Source organism: Narcine bancroftii, chromosome 9 (genome assembly GCF_036971445.1).
Source record: "Narcine bancroftii isolate sNarBan1 chromosome 9, sNarBan1.hap1, whole genome shotgun sequence".
NCBI lineage: Eukaryota > Metazoa > Chordata > Chondrichthyes > Torpediniformes > Narcinidae > Narcine > Narcine bancroftii.
This window is the reverse complement of record NC_091477.1, coordinates 120767557-120787159: the sequence shown is the minus strand read 5'-3', so window position 1 is coordinate 120787159 and position 19603 is coordinate 120767557. Positions and strand designations below refer to the sequence as shown.

Below are 19603 nucleotides of genomic sequence, written 5' to 3'. Positions count from 1 at the left end.
AAAAGATCCAAAGGAGGATTGGCTGGTCCAACTTCCTCCAGATTTCCTCCACCATCTTCTCTGTAAAGGAATGTAGATCCAAAGGGGAGCCCACGACCCAAGAGCGCAAATTTTAAAGAACCCATATGGTCAATAAAGGTGATTATGTTGCGCAGATATGTCTGAGTCCTAAGACTGCTTCTAGTATCTCTACTAGTGATCACACCTGCTCTTCAGTCACCATTTTGAGTATAGACTGCTTTCCCTTCCTGGAGCATATGTTTCACACCGTGAGGTGACTGGCGCCCTTACTGCGCTACTCACCCCTCCTTCAGCTTCAGCAGCTGGCTCATGAATCACCCCTGCGTAAAAGCACCACGCGATATGCATTTTTGGTCATCAGCATAAAAGGTCAATTTGTCTTATTTTTTAAAAAAAACAAGCAGATGATAATGCAGGTTTTGAGCATAAAACCCCTTTTGTCTCCTATAGATGCTGAATAGACCAGCTGAGTTCCTCCAGCATTTCGGGGTTTTTACTACAATTACAGCATCTGCAGCTTATCGTGTTTCTCTTAGAACATGTAGAGAACAAACATTTCAAGTTGAGGAAGGGGAAAGGTTGCAGAAGAGGGAATAGTCAGACAGTCTGATGTGAGAAGTGCCAATATCTGGGACGAAGATGAAGGTTTAATTGTAAATCATCCTTTTCTTTCACATCCGCATCTCCCGTACAACTTTTACATGCTTTGCATTCTGACTTTGTGCTTCTGATAAAAGGCCATCCGATCAAAAAGTGAGTTGATTCTTACTTCAAAGAGGCTGCCCAATCTGATGAGTATTTTCATCATTTTTATTTCTGATGTACATATTTTTTAATTTTCAACCCTGCATTCAAACAACCACTTGCTATGTAAATTTTAAGAATTTATCGATTCAATTAATTTCTGAAGTTTTTTTTACACTTTTTAAAAATATCCTTCATTGTGTATTATTATTAAGATTTTCAAATTATTGTGGTTGTCGAGTCTCAACAGTAAATTTTGGGTTTTAATTTTCTTCATAACATTGACACATCCCCTCTACATTTGTCTTCCTGTAAAAGCAAAATCTTGATTTTTAAAATTCTCGTTTTCAAATCTCATTGACCTTTGCTCAATAACCCTTAAACTTGAATAAGATAAAACTTGATCTATTCACAAGGTGGGAAATGTTCAGATTTATTGTCAGAGTACATACATGACATCCTGTCCAACCTTTTTTACTTTTGGCAAGGCAGAATTACCACTTATTATTAGTGCAAAAAAAAACTGGACTCAACGTAAACCTGTAAACAAATAAAGAATGTAAACAAACTGCAATCCAGAGAGAATTTGAAAAATCAATATAGTGCACAAGAGTCCTTAAATGAGTCCCTGATTGAGTTTGCTGTTGAGGAGTCTGATGGTGGATCCGTTCCTGACCTTGGTGGTGCGAGTCTTGTGTTCTCCCCAAATGTCTATCCCCCTCATTTATACCTGTGAAATCCAACTTGAAAATAAACTCTCAAACCCTTTGCCATCTTCTCTAATATCCCCTGATGCGACTTGATGTAAATTTTGTTTGATGTGAAGTACACCGGGATATTTTTGTATTATTGCAGGCAGTCTAGCTCATTTTTATCTACACTTCCTGCACTGGTTAATGATGAATCACATTTCCTCTGACTCCATGCCATTTTCATCAAATAATTATTTTCCCTTTTAAAACAAATAGATTCTGCCTCTGTCCTGTTTCTCCAAGGGACAGTTTTCAGCAGTTTTTACTAATTAACAGGTAAATTTAATATTCAGCACATCTTTTTTGTTTACTTTCTAACACGAGTGATGGGGATCGGGGACTTTATGGTATTAAGGGCTGCAGGGTTGCTGAGGAGCAATTGAGCTGGGGAGCAAATTGGGCATGCAATGGAACATAAGAGGTTCTTATCCTCTTATCAATTTCAGAATTAGGGACTAATATGTTAATAGTTGCTATTACATTAAAGTGATTGGGCACATCAGTCTGAGTCGGTAGCCACTCTGAATCTGATTAATAAATTTCTGTTGAAAGAAACCTACAAATGCTGGAGAAACTCAGCAAATCAAACAGAGCCTTTATGTAGCAAAGGTAAAGATACATCACCAACATTTCAAGGTGTGTTTTACCAATAAATTTCTGTAGCTGCGTTAACCTTGAGTTCTTTTCTAGGGTGTCTCCCTAGCCAACGTTTCCCTGCAATGTCTTTTTCTCCACCATTTGATTTGAAACCACTTTTAGTTTTCTCACTGATGCATTTTGGATTGTTGGAGAATAATTATATTGGTGCATTGGCACCAAGCTTCACACAAGAATCTTGGACCCACAGTTGTAGATGTACAAGTTTTAGGATTAGATCAGTGGTAAAAATAGTTTTAGAATGAAATGAGATGATCGAAGCCAACTCAACATGCACAGGTTTACAAATCTCTGGATAAGGCATGCAATGTTAATTTACTGCAGGTAATGCTTTTATATGTGTTGGTGATTTGCACCTGAGTTGTCCATTGTTCTTTAGATGTCTGTGAATAGTCCTTTGTTTCTCATCTGTTTTATTTCTCTTTCTGGGCTTTGTATGTTCTAACCCTCTCTCATTGGTTTGTCACTTCCCCTTCCTTCCTGCCGCCTCATTTTTCCTCATCTCATCCTGTGCTCATTGACTGCAATAGGAATAGGTAAGAGTCATTTGTCACCTTGTACTTTTTAATAATTTGACCTTCTTTGAGCTTTGTCTTGGGCATGTTGGAAGTTGTTACATAGATGAAGTAATTAACCTGGGGGTGGACTGTTTGGGAAGTGTTTGAGCACCAGTACATGGCAGTAAATTCAGACCTGTTATAAATTTAGCTTTACTAGTTTAATGTATGATGCTTTTAAAGGAAGTTCTTAAGAAGGCGAATATGTTACGAGGCAGGCTCGTGTGGTGTTTTAACACCAGTACAGTCACCACTGTTACCTCGCTTGATGTTTGGCGTTTTCTCATTAATGTAATTAGTGGTAAAGAGATCCTTAATAGTAAATATACAGAAAAGTGTGACTGTTTTGCTGGGGGCCAAGCCAGGAACCTTGAGTGAATCCACCAAAAATTGCACAGCTGTTGTGGAAAGACTGCTTGTGAGGGTGGATGCTGGGTGGGTAGTGCTCACGGCTGAGGTCTGCACCCTCATCTGGACAGTGAATTGGATCATTCTTGGGAACCCCTGAGCCTTCAGACTCTTGAACCTCCCCTTAGTACACAACTCGTGCACTGCTCCGACAGCACAAAAGCTCTGTCCATGATTGCATGTCAGATTTTTTTTGGGATTATTGTCTCTTAATTCATTTAGTTTACTTTTACAAATTTTCTTACAAGTACCTGTTCGGCTGCAGCAAGTAAAAATTTTGTTTCATGTGCAAGACAATAATCTCATTATCAGCTGACAGCAGCTGCTCCATGTATGGATAAGGCATCCTGGATCCTATATCTCATTGCCTTATGTGTCAATGGAAGCTAGTTTTCTCTCTGGCTGTAGAGCTGGCCACATCTCACAGATTTCTCTATTGTAACATGCTCAAGGGCCAGTGAACGTTTTTTAAAATTTCAATACAAACTTTATATTTACAATGAAAAATTATAAAGTGCAAGATATTTTCACATTTTTATTGTGATTTTTCTATGCACACAAAGGAAAATAGACCAAAGTATTTTAATATTTGTATTGTCACATTCTACTATTGTACTGTGTCGCTCTAACTATTTATAGCACCGCCACTACTGTGTCTCCATCGTGCTACCCCCGTCCCAGGGCTGCTCCCTCTTTGGGGCTTCCCCACCTATCTCAGATCCTCAATATCTGGTAGCTGAAGGATCAAACATAAAGAGGTACCTGGGCTGGTGGGAACTATGTTCCAAAGCAGTGATGAGACATCAGCTTCCATGAAATTTTTCAGAAGCTGATGAGAGAGACCACGTGAACCTGCTGTGTAGGTACACACAGCACCTTCTGCAGGCTCAACGGAGGATAGAGATTCAACCTTGCCTCCCTGCTCAGCAGCCGGGGATGGGGATGGGGGTGGGGGGAGGTGGAGGGCAGGTGGTCCATCAAATTTATGGTGTAGCTGAGCGCAACCCAGGCAAAGTGCAGGAAATCATGTAAACTGGAGAACCAAGGGTGCTGTTGAGAAGAATTGACATTCTGTGGAGCAGTGCTGAGTGGGGTACAGGAGTAGTTCAGCTGATAGACCAGTCTCTGAACTAAATAATCAATACCTGCATACTGAATTTCTTTCATTCCACCTCATTTCTTGTCAAAAACCTGAGTTGATTAATTGCAATGCCACAAGTTCATCCTCTGTGTCAACTTTCTCGAGTCTAAAAATTACTTAAAAACCAAACTACAGGTGCCTAATCTTTTATCCGGGATTCTGAAAAACGGCAACCTCAAAAAACTAGCACTTGTTTTCGGTAGATGATATCTGCTCATCAAAGATGGAGTTTGGCCATCCATAAATTCCCCTATGCACCTGAAACCACTGTACCATCGCCAGTGCAAGGGAACCGAGAAGAGGACTGTTCCCCTAGTGGTGGGGGGAGAGAGACAGCAATGAGGAGGGAGGGGGAGAGATGGGAGCACAACTCGGATGGGTGAGAGTGAGGAGGGGGCGGGAGAGACGGCAGCACAACTTGGGTGGGTGGCGAGGCGGGGGGGGACCGGAGAGACAGCTGCGCAACTCAGGCGAGTGAATGGGCAGTGGGGGAGAAAAGACAGCAGAGGAACGTGGGCGGGCTTAAAGGGACCACCATTTTAAAATGATTCTGAAATCCAGAAGATTTTGAACAACGGCAGGTGTCCGGTCCTGTCGACCCCAGATAAAAGGTTTGGCACCTGTAATGCGTTTATGTTTCATCTCCGGAAATGAACTAAATATGCGACTGTTTGAGAATTTGTACACTGTGTGTTTGGAAACTGTCTGTGACTGCTGTAAGACCTGGCAGCGAAGTCCAACAATAGGAATTGCATTTCTATCATGGCAAGGTTCTTGCCAAGGCTTCGGGGACCCAATAAATTAAATTGGAGAAGGTTATAAGGAATGAAATGTGCTGGGAGCCACATGGGAAGGGTTATGTGAACAGAACTGACAGATAAAACTGGAATAAGGTGATAGTTTAGTCTGTGGTTGGCTGCCTGAAAATAATTTTAAAAGAAAATGTACATCCTATCTTAATGATGCTGAGCTGGATCAGATTTGATTAACTGCTCTTCGCTCTGATCTCCATCCCTGGTTTGGAGATTCCAAATTAATTGGGTTGGTTCTGAATCATTTTTAGCAATTCATCCCATCAAGTATGCAAGTGTGTACAGATATGGATCAAGAACAGGCAAAGTGACCTTTTAAATCAATGTTCTTTTGAAGGACCAGTTTGAAAACTTTATTGGATTTCATACCCATCTGTCTCTATAATCCTGGGCAGCAGTAACTGAAATTCAGAAAGGCAAATTTGTAAAATAGTTGCCTTACCAAACCTGTAGTCCTTGTCCCATAGATCAAGCTACCAGTTCAACATGTCAAAACAAATCAATATAATCACACCTTTTGATAAAAGACTTTTTGTTCAAATTATATCTTTTTTTTGTGATCTTGGTTTTTATTAAAATGCCCTCTAAAGTTGAGTTTAAGTTCTATGCACGTCTTTGTCTAGATCCTGGCTGTCAACTTGCCATCTAGAGTAGAACAATTTGAGGTAATTACAGAAGGAGTTCATCTTAACTATAATATTTTTTTGTCTATTGCTGTACAGAAGCTGAGTGACAACTTTGTCATTGTTAAAGCAAAAAAAAAACCAAAAAGCTGTTGATCCTGAAATTGCAAACCAAAAACATGAAATAGCGGAACTACTCTCTTGGTTAGGCAGAATTTGTGGGAAAAGCGTAATCAATGTTTCAAGTCAAAGACCTCATCAGGGTTGGGAAAGTGAGAAGAAAATCCTTTCCCGGTTGTGCAGAATGGTCCATGACTTGAAACTGTAAACATTTCTCTTCCACGATATTTGCTTGATGTGTGTTACCATCATTTTCTATTTTTATTGTGTTCATAAGAGTCTCATCTCTTAAAAATTAAAATATAAACAATATTTACATGAAGATTTGTAGAACATCACCTGTCTGATTTTGGATTTCTGTTTCAGACGGAATGCAGTCGATGCTTTCCGTGTTAATGTCATCCATGCGAGGCAGCAAGTGCGTTCACCTGTGACCAACATTGCACGCACCAGCTTCTTCCATGTTAAGCGCTCGAACATATGGCTGGCTGCCGTCACCAAGCAGAATGTCAATGCCGCCATGGTTTTTGAATTCCTATATAAAATGTGTGATGTTATGACCTCATACTTTGGAAAGATCAGTGAAGAAAATATCAAGAACAACTTTGTCCTCATCTATGAACTACTGGACGGTAAGTGTAGTCTACGCTGATGAAAGATGTGTGTGGGTTATAGCATGTGAGTGAATCCTAAAGCTCTCTAATTGTATAGCAAAGTGCAAGAGATCAGAACATGATCTGAAATTGTATGATTTATTTTTTTTAATCCATGAATCCCTGCCAAGAATTTCTGCCAGAGATATTTAAGAGTTCATTGAGGATACTCTGGTTGTGGAGATCAGCATAAAAGGATACAAAAACTCAGTTGTGACTGATTATTGTGAATAGTTGGAAATACTCAGGATGTCAGGTAGGACCCATGAAGAAAGAAACACAGTTAATATTTCGTGTCAGTGATATTCAATCTAATGAAAGTTCATCATCTGAAACTTTGTTTCTCTGACCATAGATTCTGCCTAGCCTCAGAGTTTCCTTTCAGGTTCAAGAAGGATCTGCCTTCAGGGAACCTGGGGCAAATAGTAAATATTACCCTGCCAGCAAAGCCTGTGTACTTCTCGGGGTAGGAGAAAAAAAAAATTCTAACTTTCAGTTAAGTTTAGGGTTTGGATCTAGTTCCTCATTAGTTAGAGATCTCTCCCCAGATCTTACATCTGGTTGTAAATTTTACCCCTTAGGATGTCCAAAACTAGGGACAATAAATGCATAATTAGTCAGTAAAAAAAATCCAGCAAGGAATTAGGGGAGAAACTTCTTTAATCATACATTGACAAATCCATCGACAATGGGTGACTGACGAGAATGGCAGTGGTGCATTTAAGACAAAGGTGGACATACTGATGGAGTGCTGACAACAACAATTGGTACCTTTGACGCAGCAAACAGTTCCTAGGCTTGATGTTAAAAACATTATCTGAGCCAAAAGGGACATGAGAGGATTGGTTAGTTAGTTTTTTCACACACAATAATAAAGATGAAAGCAAGCAGAAAAAATTCTAGCACTTCGAGCATTTATCGATTTATTGACAGGCAATACATGACATTTTTTTCTGCTGGCAAGGCAGAATGACCACTGAATGATAGAGTAGAAGAATATCTGTACGCAGCTTATACATTTAAACGAATAAAGAACTCTAAACAGATAACAAATGTAAACAAGGTCTGCAATTCAGAGAGAATTTAATAAATCAATCAAGTGCACAAGTGAGAGTCCTTAAATAAATCCCTGGTTGAGTTTGTTGTGAGGAGTCTGGTGGTGGAGGACGAGCAGCTGTTCCTGAATGTGTGGTGCAAGTCTTGTGGCACCTAGACCTCTTGATGGCGGGATGGTTAGTGCAACGCCTTTACGGCGCCAGCAATTGTGACTGAGGTTCGAATCCAGTGTTCTATGTAAGGAGTTTGTACCTTTTCCCTGTGTCTGGGTGGGCTTTCCCCGGGGGCTCTGGATTCCTCCCACCTTTCGAAATGTACCAGGGGTGTAGGTAAATTGGGTGGAGTGCACTTGTGGACCGAAATTGCCTGTTACCGTGCTGTATGTCTAAATTTAATTTTTTTTAAAAACAATGTTTACTGGTTGGTGTGGATCCTTGATGATTGCTACCGCTCTCCGAAGGCAGTGTAGTTCTCGATAGTGGGGAGGGTTTTTGCCTGTGATGTCACCACCTGTGTCCACTACCTTTTGGAGGGTCAAATGCCAGAGGTGGCACAGTTAAATTAAGAATAATTAAATGGTCAGAACAAAAATGCTGAGATGTTGGAAGCTTGGAGAACAAAGATGGGAAAGGCCAAAGCTTTTAAAATTAAGTTGCTAAAATTGAGATCCATAAGCAAAATACTTCAGATCCTCAAAATATAGATTTTAAAAATTAGTAGATTGGAAAGTGGCAGAAAGGTAGATTTGAATGAATATTTTGAAATCTAGCAGCTACCAGATATGGAGCTAGTCAAGTTTTGGTTTCTATCTCTCATCTTGGCTCTTAATCTTGTACGAGTCGACTGTTTATTTTAAACCTTCATCTGGAAATTCAAATTTGATAAAGATCTGAGCTTCGTAATGAAAAGAAGTTATTTTTCCACACAGAAATCCTGGATTTTGGTTACCCACAAAACTCTGAGACGGGAGCATTGAAAACATTCATTACCCAACAAGGAATCAAAAGTCAGGTAAGCAATACCAAGTAGTCTGAGGAAAGCTGTGCTGTTGCAGGCAATGAAGGCAACGAGTCATTTGTACATTTGCTACAGATTGAATGAGTTTGCCAAGGACTATGTAGTAGCTATATTTGAAACAGTTTTAATTAAAGGCGAATACATATTCTGTAAAGCTTTTTCAGCTTCCTTCTGAAGGATATAGAACTGAGGAGGTCAATCTCAAAACAATAGACTAAAATTAGGAGAAATTTCTTTACTCAGGGTGTTAAATGCAGGTATACCCCACTTTCCGAAACTAGAGCATTCCTATGGAACCCTTTGTAAGTCAAAATGGTGTGAAGCGAAGAAGCGATTACCATTTTTTTCTATGGGAAAAATTTTTGAGTGCTCCTGGACCCAAAAACTAACCCACCAAATCATACCATATAACAGCTAAAATAACACTAATGTATAGAATAAGGAGGAATGATATGATAAATACACAGCCTATATAAAGTAGAAATAATGTATGTACAGTATAATTTCACTTGCCAGAATTGGGAAGACAGTGAATTTTGGCCGCCCTGCTGACCGCATTTTCATAAAAATTAAAGACCTTTTGTAAAAGCGAGCATTGCTTTCTTAGTAAAAGGGATTTTCCTAATTCAAGGATTTGTAAAGCAGGATATACCTGTATCTGGATGCTCGCCCATAAGGAGCTGATATTGGAGAAATTTGGAGATAGTGCAGCAAAATGTTTGAGGCAGATCAGGAGGAATCTCGTTAATCTTGTCAGAGAAGCTTCCGTGGGATAAATGGACTACTACTATCTCCACTTCTGAGGGGCCACCTTTCTTCCCACATAGCCCATGACAATCAGGTTAGCTGACTCTGCATTCCTCACCCATTCTGCTCTTGTCTTCACTCACACATGTGTTTGTAGCAGGATCTCTGGATGCGGCAGCTTCAACAGTGACCCACCAAGGGTTTTTTAAATTACTCTGGTTTAAATCCATCTCAGTTGTGGCCTGAGCTTCACCCTCTTCAAATCAAATGCGAGAAAAGTTAGCTTGGAAATAACTCCCTTTTAAAAACTCCAGTGATTTTCATTCACTTTTCAATTAAGTGTGTTGAATGAGAAGTGGAAGTGGATCCTTCAGCAACAAGTGTTGTGTTGATGTGCAGTAAACACTTCCCCTGGAGACATGCCTGACTGCCAGTTACTCCATAGATTTGCTTCATGAGCTCAATAATGTCTTCCTGAAGCAGAGCTGATACCAGTACTTTAATAACACTTCCTGTTTGGAAAAGCTGGCTGTCGCAGATAGGGTTATTTGTTACTGGTAGACTTGGGGCGGAGGCCCAGTACAATACAATTTGGAGCGAATCCCGTGATTGATGCTATTCCAAACTAAAGCACCTTGACTCAGCAGGAAGTCACTCGATACAGCAAAGGGATTTAAATTTATTTTAAATTTAAATTTAGACATACAGCATGGTAACAGGCTAGAATCGGACCACGAGCCTGTGCCACCTAATTTGAACTTCAGAGCTTTGGGTATTTTTTTAAATGATACTGGTTTGAATCCATCTCATTTGGGGTTTGAATTTTAGATCAAATGTGATACTTTTCAGCATTTAAAAGCACTGCAGCAGTATGTCTTTAATCAGAGAGGATTGTGCACTTATGAAAGGTTCAAGGTTCCATTTATTGTCACATAATAAGTTAAAGTTGTAACATGAAAGGGAAGCTGTTTTGGTTGAAGGTTATATTTGTACTTGGGTTTCAAGTACTTGCCGAACTAAGTATAGTTTTTTCTGTTTTAGAGATGGGCTAGAGGTTTGGTGTAGAAGAATCTAGCACTGAGTATATTTCCACATGTTCATCATGTCTGGGTCTTAGGCAAATTATACAGTCAGGTTTTGAATAGGCTGGAAACAAAAGCTTATCAGTCACTTAATTTTGTTGCAATTTGTTCCTGAAATTAGGAGGACATTGGAGAAAGATCAGTGAATGTTGTAATAACCCATTTTATTGATGGGATGGAGGAATAAAAGTTGGGCAAATCTCTTTAATTAGATAGAAAGAAAATATATCCTAGGATAGACAATTCAAAAACTAGGGAGCATAGAAAGTGAAAGGGGAGAGATTCAAGAGGGAACTGAGGGGTAACTTTTTCACTCAGAAAGTAATCCATATCTGGAACAATGCAACTACAATGGTTAAAAGTCATTTGGACAGATATTTGGAGAGGAAGGGTTTGGAAGGATATGGGGAAAATACAAGCAAATAGTCCAGAATGCCACCTTGGTCAGCATGGATGAGTTGGGCAAAAGGGCCTGTTCCATGCTGTATCACTCTATATCGATATATAGAAAGCTATCAGATGAAGAATAAATAGGACATGAATCATTGCAGTGTTGAAGAATTCTCTTTCTGGTGATGAAGCGCATAGAAGGTAATGGTGTCATTTAACCGATTGCTGATCCATTTAAAACAGAGGCCAAACTTTCAAAATGGAATATTGTGTTAGTTAAAGTGCATTTTCCCTCTGTTCAATAAAATAATGTTGCAGTTTTGCTTGCCTGGAACCGCATTTCATTTTTTTTTCTCAAGGATCCATTAGATCTTATTATATTGTAGTTTGGTTTTCTTAGAGTGACTGGATTATTGCTGTTTACAGAGCTTGTTGAATAAATAATTGTAATTGACCATTTTGCACTGTTACTGTGGGACAGTCAATGGATTAAAAAGTGAACGAGTTGCATGCAAACTGCTTTGATAATGTGAATCAATATGACAGTCAGCTCATATTGGGATGGCACAGTTAGCATAGTTGTTAGTGGAACGCTGTTACAGCGCCAACAGTCATGACTGAGGTATGAATTCCATGCTGTCTGTAAGGAGTTTGTACGTTCTCTCTGTGTCTGCATAGATTTTCCCCAGAGGCTCCAGTTTCCTCCCATCCGTATTGGGGGTTGTAAGTCAATTGGGTGGCAAGGGCTTATGGGGTGAAAGGGCCTGTTAGTGTGCAGTCTGTCTAAAATTTAATGTTTTTTATTGTTGCACCAGCTCTGGTTGCTAACTTGTTCTCTCCTTTTTTCTCAACTCTTCTGTGTACTGACTGCTTGCCTGTTAACCGTGTGTGTGGTGCTCCTGGTTCTAATCCTGCTGTACTGCTTTCTCTTTCTCCACCTGTGACTGGCGACCTGATTTCTAGCACCAGGTAGGAGAATCTGCTTGCTTCTGCGTTGCTTATTAGTGAGGGGGGAGGAGGTCAATTCAAAATAATTTTGGAATTATTGACCTGAATTTAGTTTTTCTTGAAGTAAGGGAAAGTCATTGCAGAGATCTGCAGTGGTGCAATGTGTTATGGAGGTCATACCTCTACAGAAATTTTGAATTTAGCTTGAACAGCGATTTGGATTGAGATAATGTTCCTTATTCCAGACCAAGGAAGAACAGTCACAGATCACAAGCCAGGTAACTGGGCAGATTGGATGGAGGCGTGAAGGGATCAAGTACCGTCGAAATGAGCTTTTCCTGGATGTCCTGGAAAGTGTAAACCTGCTAATGTCACCTCAAGGTGTGTGAGAATGAGATGGTGCTGTCAATTGTACATTCATCTTTAAGTTCCTGTCTCCACTCTTTCTGTTCTGCCCTTTCTCAGCTCCAAATCACTGTTCTGGGACAAATTTCACCTGGATTCTCTGTACTTCATTATCTTAAGTAAGCTGTCTAGTAGATTGTGTCGGAGGAAGTGCAGCACAATATGTGTTCAATGGGTCATCTTGCGAAAAGAGTTTAGGTGTTAAAAATCACGCAACCAATTTTGTTTCACGGTCAGCATCTTCCTCCACCTGATGTACTCATTCTCACCTTGAACAACTTCTCTGACTCCCTTTACTTCCCCCAAATAGAAGCTATGGTAATATTATGCTTAGAATTGTACAAGAATCTCATCAGGTCATGTAGTGTACTTTAAAGATTTTCTCCAGCACTTTTCTGTATTGACTTGCATCTGTTTATGTGGAATGTTTTTTAGGTGTACAACACGGTAACTGGCCCTTCCAGCCCATGAGCCCGTGCTGCTCAATTATACCCAAATGTCCTACAACCCCCGTATCCCAACCCCCTTGGAATTTTGGCATTGGTTTTTCAGTTAGATTCATGAGTATGTCAGTATATCTGCCACTGCAGTGCTGCAGCTGGCGCGACCCACAGGGAGCGAGGGAGCAGAGATGGAGTGCTCCAGCAGGGTCCAGCCACCAAGCCGACTGCCGTCAACTACACATGAGCTTTGAACGGCCCTTTGAGGGAGTCGATGAGGGTTTTTATTTGAAATCCTGTGACCGCAGGTCTGCGCCCAAGATGATGGCGCCTATTAACCAGCAGCAGGGACGAGGGGCTGCAGATTCCAGGGAAGCGGAGGACTGGAGCAGGGCACCAGAGGACGGGAGCACTGCAGCAGGGCATCAGAGGACAGGAGGAATGGAGCAGGGCACCAGAGGATGGGAGGACTGGAGCAGGGCACCAGAGGACGGGAGGACTGGAGCAGGACACCAGAGGACAGGAAGATCATGCACCGTCTGAGAGAGAGAAATGGAGGAGACAACCCACGGGGACGATGACCATGGCGGTGGACTAGTGAAGGGGTTCTGCAGCTGAGGGACCAGCGCACGTGGCAGGCTGCTAGTGACTCGAGGCGAGGAACCAGTGGAAGCTGTGGGCTGCTGGAGACTGCTATCGGAAGACTCGTGCTGGGCTGCGGACTGCTGGAGACTGGCTTAAACGGGCTGGAGGAGTAGCAGGTATCAGAAGCAGGATGCAAGGAGGTGACTGTGTCTAGGATTTGGCTGGAGCTCAGGTCACCAGTGGTTTGGAATGGACTCTGTGTGGCTGCGGAGGTGCTGGATGCAAATCTACGGACACCCGGTGACTCTCGGGCAACTCTTTCATTTCTCACTCTGACTGTAAGAAGCACTTAGGCAATTCCTGTCGATGACAAATCTGTATGCCTTTCAGCGGGCAAAAATAAATTTCATGTAATACGACACTGTTTTATGACAATAAATTGAATCTTGCCTGAACTAAAAGATTCTTCACTCTTGTGGCCAATTTCCACTCAGCCGTCACTTTTTCTTGGCCTATTTCTAGCTCTTCCCTTCTTTCTCCAGTTTTATTTTGTGGTGAGGCAAGAGGCCACTATCCACTAAAAGTCCACATACTTCCTCAGCTACCTTACCCACGCATTCCTCTTCAAGGACTTCATTACATTCTCTCATTATTTCAGTCTCTGTTCCAACAATGCCACTTTACATTCTAATGCTTCCTTTACCAAGGTAAATAGAGCAACCTGTGTACTGAGATTCAGGGCTGCACTCTGAGTAAGTAAAAGCCATTTTTAGCAGCTGGTGATACCTGATCAATGTATTGATAGAGCACTTGTGTCTTTCAGCTGCGCATGTGGTGGGATCTGCCTTCCCTCCCCCTCTTTGGCAGTCCAACTGGGTGCCTTTGAGCTACTGTCATGGAGGAATGTCCAGGTTACACAGAGCTGTATAGACAAACAAAGAAAAGGGGAGATTGCAAGAGACCTGAGAGTCTGGACCTTGATCACAATCCATCCAAGGTGCCATCCAAAACCCTCACCTCTATGCTGGATTTAACACCAGGTTCCTGGCAGAGGCTGAGCAGATGCTATTTTTGGGGTACAGGTCAAGTACCCCTTATCCGAAGATCCGAAAATGGATAAGAACAAAAAGCCATAATGTTTTTTAGCGCTGACATGACTTCACAAGTGGAAAAAAATTCAACACCTGACCTGCCCATGTGGGGCTCTAATGCTTTGTGGGCACAAGTTTGATTACAATAATAGTATTTTTAAAAAATACAAAATCTTTGCTTCTGGCCTGGAAGGTGCCAAACAGAGCTGGATTAAATTGGCTGCAACCGGAGTTGGCAACTCCATTCTCAACAGTGGGTGCGGTGCCATCTGTATCAAAAAAAGTCGTTTCAGGCTCCTGGGCAAGAGCGGGGAACATTGTTGGGGACCAGCAGCGGTAGGGAGGTGGTCTTTTGTCAGCAGTAATCGTGTTTTTTTGTAAGTACTAAACATTTATTTCATGTGAATTTTCCACTTGTGGTGTCATGTTTGTTTGTTGTTGGTGTTTAACAGTTGATACAGGTTTTCTGCTGATGTTTCTGTGCTGTTTAGTTCCATTGTTCCAAAATCCGAAAAAGCCCAAAAACTGAAAAATCTCGGGTCCCAAGCATTTAGGATAAGGGATGCTCAATCTGTATTACCTATAGACATTCAGACTGCAGGACCAGGAATGCCACAACAAATTGCTGCTCTCTGGTTAGCTGAAAAATAGTTATAAGTTAACTTCAGATTAAATTTTGCACCTGAAATCTTGGCACTTATTGCCCATTAGGTGCTTGTGGATTTTCAGAGCTTTATTGTAACGAGATGATGTATTCTCCACAACAGGATCTGAATCTTTTTCTGTACCCCACCCTCCCCAATAATGTTTGTGGATTTTAATGATAAGAGAAACGTTTGCTGATGCCAACATTTCATTGTTTCAGGTCAGGTTCTCAGTGCGCACGTCTCGGGCAGGGTGGTAATGAAGAGTTATTTGAGTGGAATGCCAGAGTGCAAGTTTGGAATGAACGACAAGATTGTTATTGAGAAGCAAGGCAAAGGAACAGCGGATGAGACCACAAAAAGGTAAGGGATAAAGAATCCATTCTGCTAGAATGCACTGCTCTCTGTAAATTGCCTGCAGTGGAAGTTAGAAAAATTAGGGGACATTTAATGGATATTTCAGTGCAAATCACTTACAGTAAATATGATCTTTGAGCTTTAAAGAGATTAGAAGTGATGACTTGAAAGGAATCCAGTGGGTTGATGGTTCTGATGAGAAAGCCACTTAGACAAAAGGAATGTTGAAAATACTATGAGGGGAAGTTGAGTAGGAATGATTTAGAGCTGTGGTTTTCAAACTGCCCCCCCCAAACTCGCATTCCACCTTAAGTAATCCCTATGCCATAAGTACTCTGTGATTAGTAAGGGATTGCTTAAGGTGGGATGTGAGTGGAAAGTGTAACAAACTAGCAACCCTTTTAATTTTTTTGTTTTGGATTAAAGGGACTTTGTTAGCACTAAAAAAGGAACAGCAATGGAAAATTCACTAGACAATGATAAATTTAAAAAAAGTTTTATTAAACTATTAATAACACAACATTTTTAACTTATCTCTAAACATCCTATTACGCACAAATGTAAAGTGTAATTAAAGTCCCACTCTGAGAAAAGTCCATTTTTAAAACTTCAGCATCATTTTAGTCTTGCTTGAAGATCTTTAATTCTCAGTTCAGAAATGATTATAAAGCAATTTTAAGCATTATCTTCAGGCCTCTTTACTCACAATTCTTGTAATGAGATGTCTTGAGATATTCTTTTAAATAGAAGTGATCATCTTCTAAGCCAGCAATATACCTCCTGTGAAAAGGAGAATACAGGATTAAATCTTTTTACTTAATATTTTGGAATCTGTTTTCCACACAAAGAATCTGCCCTCTGTTCAAAGAGACAGCGAATGTGGCTATTTTCTTCCAAGATGAATTCACAAACCCAGACAAGAGTTAAACTAGGTGGCCATACTAAAATGGACTCAATAGAATTCTGTCTTCTTTTCCAAAGAGACAGCGAAGTGGTCTTCCTTATGTCAAAAGCCACTTATTCTGTGTTCCTCTTTTTCCAGGAGTAACACGCAACAGCACCTATTCTAGTTACTGTAATTCAACCCTGTCTTTCAAAAGGTTCTAGCCCCTGTGTGTCACAGGGTTTTGACTTCTGTAACTTTCCAAAACTGAACTTTTGTTTTTCTTATTTCAATAATATATTTCCAGCCCATTTCTCATGTCACGTTGTCATTGAAACTCATAAGGTCTTTCAACACGAATGTGCTAAAAGCATTTAAGTCCACTTATGTCTCCGAGAAGTCTGCTTTCCTCAGAACTAAAATGGCCGTGCGTTTATACAGGTGCTTCTGAACTAACATCTGTTGTTTCCAATATCTCAAGAACCATCATAAATCTTTTTCTTTTTCTTCTTAACTTCAATCAGCATCTATTTTCATCTCGATCTGGCTTCTATCTCAAAGAACCATGAGTGTTTAAAATGCTAAATGTGCCCCTGAACCACCCAAACTAATTTATTAAACCATATCTAGATAACGTTAAACTAAAGATTCATATTAACACAGATTCGTTCGTTGTATCTATTGACTCGTTATGTGCAGGGTTTCCTAACTCCAGAGGAAATGGGCCCAATGATAACTTCTCCAGCAAAATATGTCAGTAATAATTGGGTGTAGAGCAGTGGTTCTCAACTTTCCCTTCCCACTCACATCCCACTTTATGCAATCCCTTACTAATCACAGAGCACCGATGGCCCAGGGATGACTTAAGGTGGGCTGTGAGTTTATGGGGGCAGTTTGAAAGCCGCTGGTTTAGAGGAAGGATTATGAAAGTGTTCAAAGTGGCTTGAATGTTAGTAAGATGGGAGGCTGGAGTGTAATATAGTGGATTCAATTATAAACGATCATGGTGATTTAATCAGTTTCTTCCAGAAACTGTAGACAAATAAGGAGACTGGATTTCAATCCTGATATTTGGAAGGTTGATCCTCATTTGTTGGAGTAATGTTTAAATGAATAAATCAAAAATGTCAACAAAGAATGATGGAAATGTCTGTGCTGGTGGGTGAGGGGGTGGTGGAGAGAAATGATTAACATTTTGGGTTGATATCCTTTCAAACGCACTTCCTAGCATTTTCTGTTCTTTCTGATTTTTAGCGCCTTCAGCCGTTTGCTTTTCATTTCTAAAATATCACTGGTTTGTTCTTGGCCACCGTTAGTGTTTTCTCAAAAAATACATTGAAAAGTCCAGTTGTTCTAATACTGTTTGTCTGTTTCTGGAAGAAACTGATGAAATCACCATTATCATGTAATGGAATAGATTTGTTTCCTTTGTGAGGGGGAGGTCTTGCAGTCTGCACTGTGGTCCAGACAGCATTTCTATGTAGGAGGCTTGTCATTACTGTAACGTGAGGGGGGAAAACTTAGCATTGTACTTTTAATGCAGTCTGTACTTTATCAAGTCTCCCTCTTGACTTTTGCAGTGGTAAGCAATCCATAGCAATTGATGACTGCACATTCCACCAATGCGTTAGGCTCAGCAAGTTTGAATCTGAAAGGAGCATTAGCTTTATTCCACCAGATGGAGAATATGAACTCATGAGGTAAATACTCAACAGTGTGTGGAACAAGGGGGCCAGTAAAAACACAGCGGCTGGCATCAGATTTCAAATAGTTTGGCCTGCCTTGTGGAATTGACTCTAGATCCGGATTTCTCATTTGTGCAGAGAAAACTTTCTTTAATGTTCTATAAAATACTCAATTTGAAATATCAGGTCATTCATATTTGACATGGTTTTGAATCTTTTTCCTGTGTGTTCCATATAGTTTGAATATTTAAGATGTTTTAGTTGGACCTGTTGAACTGCTTCATTTTAACATCAGTATTTCAGCCATTACTGAATGATTGAAATTTGAAATGAAAGCTGGTGAACTCTTTTGCAAGCAAGTGAGAAAGCAATACATTAACAAATTATTGCATGAATCAAATTCATTAAATAATATCACAAAGTGAAGGGATAATGATTAAAGTGAATGGGCATCTTGTATTTTAATCAAGAGGTGCTACAAGGTCTCTGTGTCCACTGGCTTCAAGAGCAAAAAAAATTCCTGAGTGTTGCAGACATGTAGAAAATCGGGGCTCGAGTAGTTCAAGGTCCCTTCAAGCATGCTTTGCCATTTAGTGTGATCATAGCAAATCCTCTGTCCACGAACCCTTTGCGTTTTGCATTCAGAGATCTGTCTACCTAAAATATATTCACTCTCCAAGCCTCCCCCATCCTCAGATATTAAATTTGACAGAATCGCCCACTGAATGAAGATTGATTTCTCATTAGTCCTTTTCCCTGGACTCGTTACATAAATCTGTGACTCCTCTTTCTAAATCTTTTCCCTAGCCAGGGAAATCACCCTCTGTGCATCCAGTCTATTTAACTTTGTTAGAATTCTGTTTTGATTGGATCCTTTTTCATTCATAATTTTAGGCAATTCAGTTTCTTTTCATATGATGGTCTTGCCACCCTAGGCCTTAGTCCAGTGAGCCTTCATTGCTTACCCTTTCTTACAAGTGCACTTGATAAGATGATGCAAACTACAGACAGTACTCCAGGTGTGGCCTCCATAATAATTACCTGTATTCTCAAGCTGTGACAGTCAAGAATTTCGTAGCATTTTCCTCCTTTAAATACTTGTTGCAAATATCTTTTCAAATTACAACCAGAGTACAGGGCAGACACATCTCTATGTACATCAGCATTTCCACTGTCACGCTGTTATAAATCTTTCCTTGCCCAAGTGGGTAACTACATTTTATCCACATTATTTTGTGTCTGCCATGCTTTTTCCCCCATGTCTCCGTCACCTGGAAGCCTCCTTGTATGCTCACATGTGTCGGTTCTACCTATTTTTTTGTTACTAATAAGCTGAGAAAGGATGTGTTCATTTGCTCATCCAAATCATTCAAGTACATATGAGTAGCTTGCGCACCAACGGCTGCAGTACCCTGCCACCCTGAGAAAAAAAAAGGACATTTATCTCTATGCTATCTGAGCTTGTCCATGTCCGTATACCAAGCCCAATTTAATCAGCGGAAAGAGAAAAAGTTAGATATTTTGGTTGACCTTGTTAGAATTCTTGCTGGAGAGCAAGTGAGTTTTAAGATGCAGTGAATGTAAGCATGGAGGAGAGGAAAAAGGCAGGTTTTTGATGAGAGACCAAGACCCCCAAAGCAGAATTTGGTGGAAGGCAAAGGATTGTTTGTGGAACATGCAAAGAAGCAAGAGATGGGTTGGAGTTGGCTATCACTAAAAATATACCCTGACCCAAAACTACAGTGTCATTTAGCAAAGTTGGGTGTGTAGACTTTTCAGCATATT

At 40.4% G+C, this 19603-nt stretch overlaps 1 protein-coding gene across 2 annotated transcripts in view; it reads left to right on the top strand.

The window, feature by feature from the left end:
* The window catches only part of LOC138742734 (AP-2 complex subunit mu), a 46070-nt gene that overhangs the window by 10231 nt on the left and 16236 nt on the right, over positions 1–19603 (top strand). The window contains exons 2-6 of one of the 2 annotated variants that reach the window (XM_069897539.1): positions 6202–6467; positions 8473–8555; positions 11974–12109; positions 15115–15256; positions 17714–17833. In XM_069897539.1, coding sequence (XP_069753640.1) covers positions 6202–6467; positions 8473–8555; positions 11974–12109; positions 15115–15256; positions 17714–17833 — 747 coding nt within the window. The remainder of the gene's footprint in view (positions 1–6201; positions 6468–8472; positions 8556–11973; positions 12110–15114; positions 15257–17713; positions 17834–19603) is intronic. The other variant, XM_069897540.1, reaches the window with a different exon arrangement.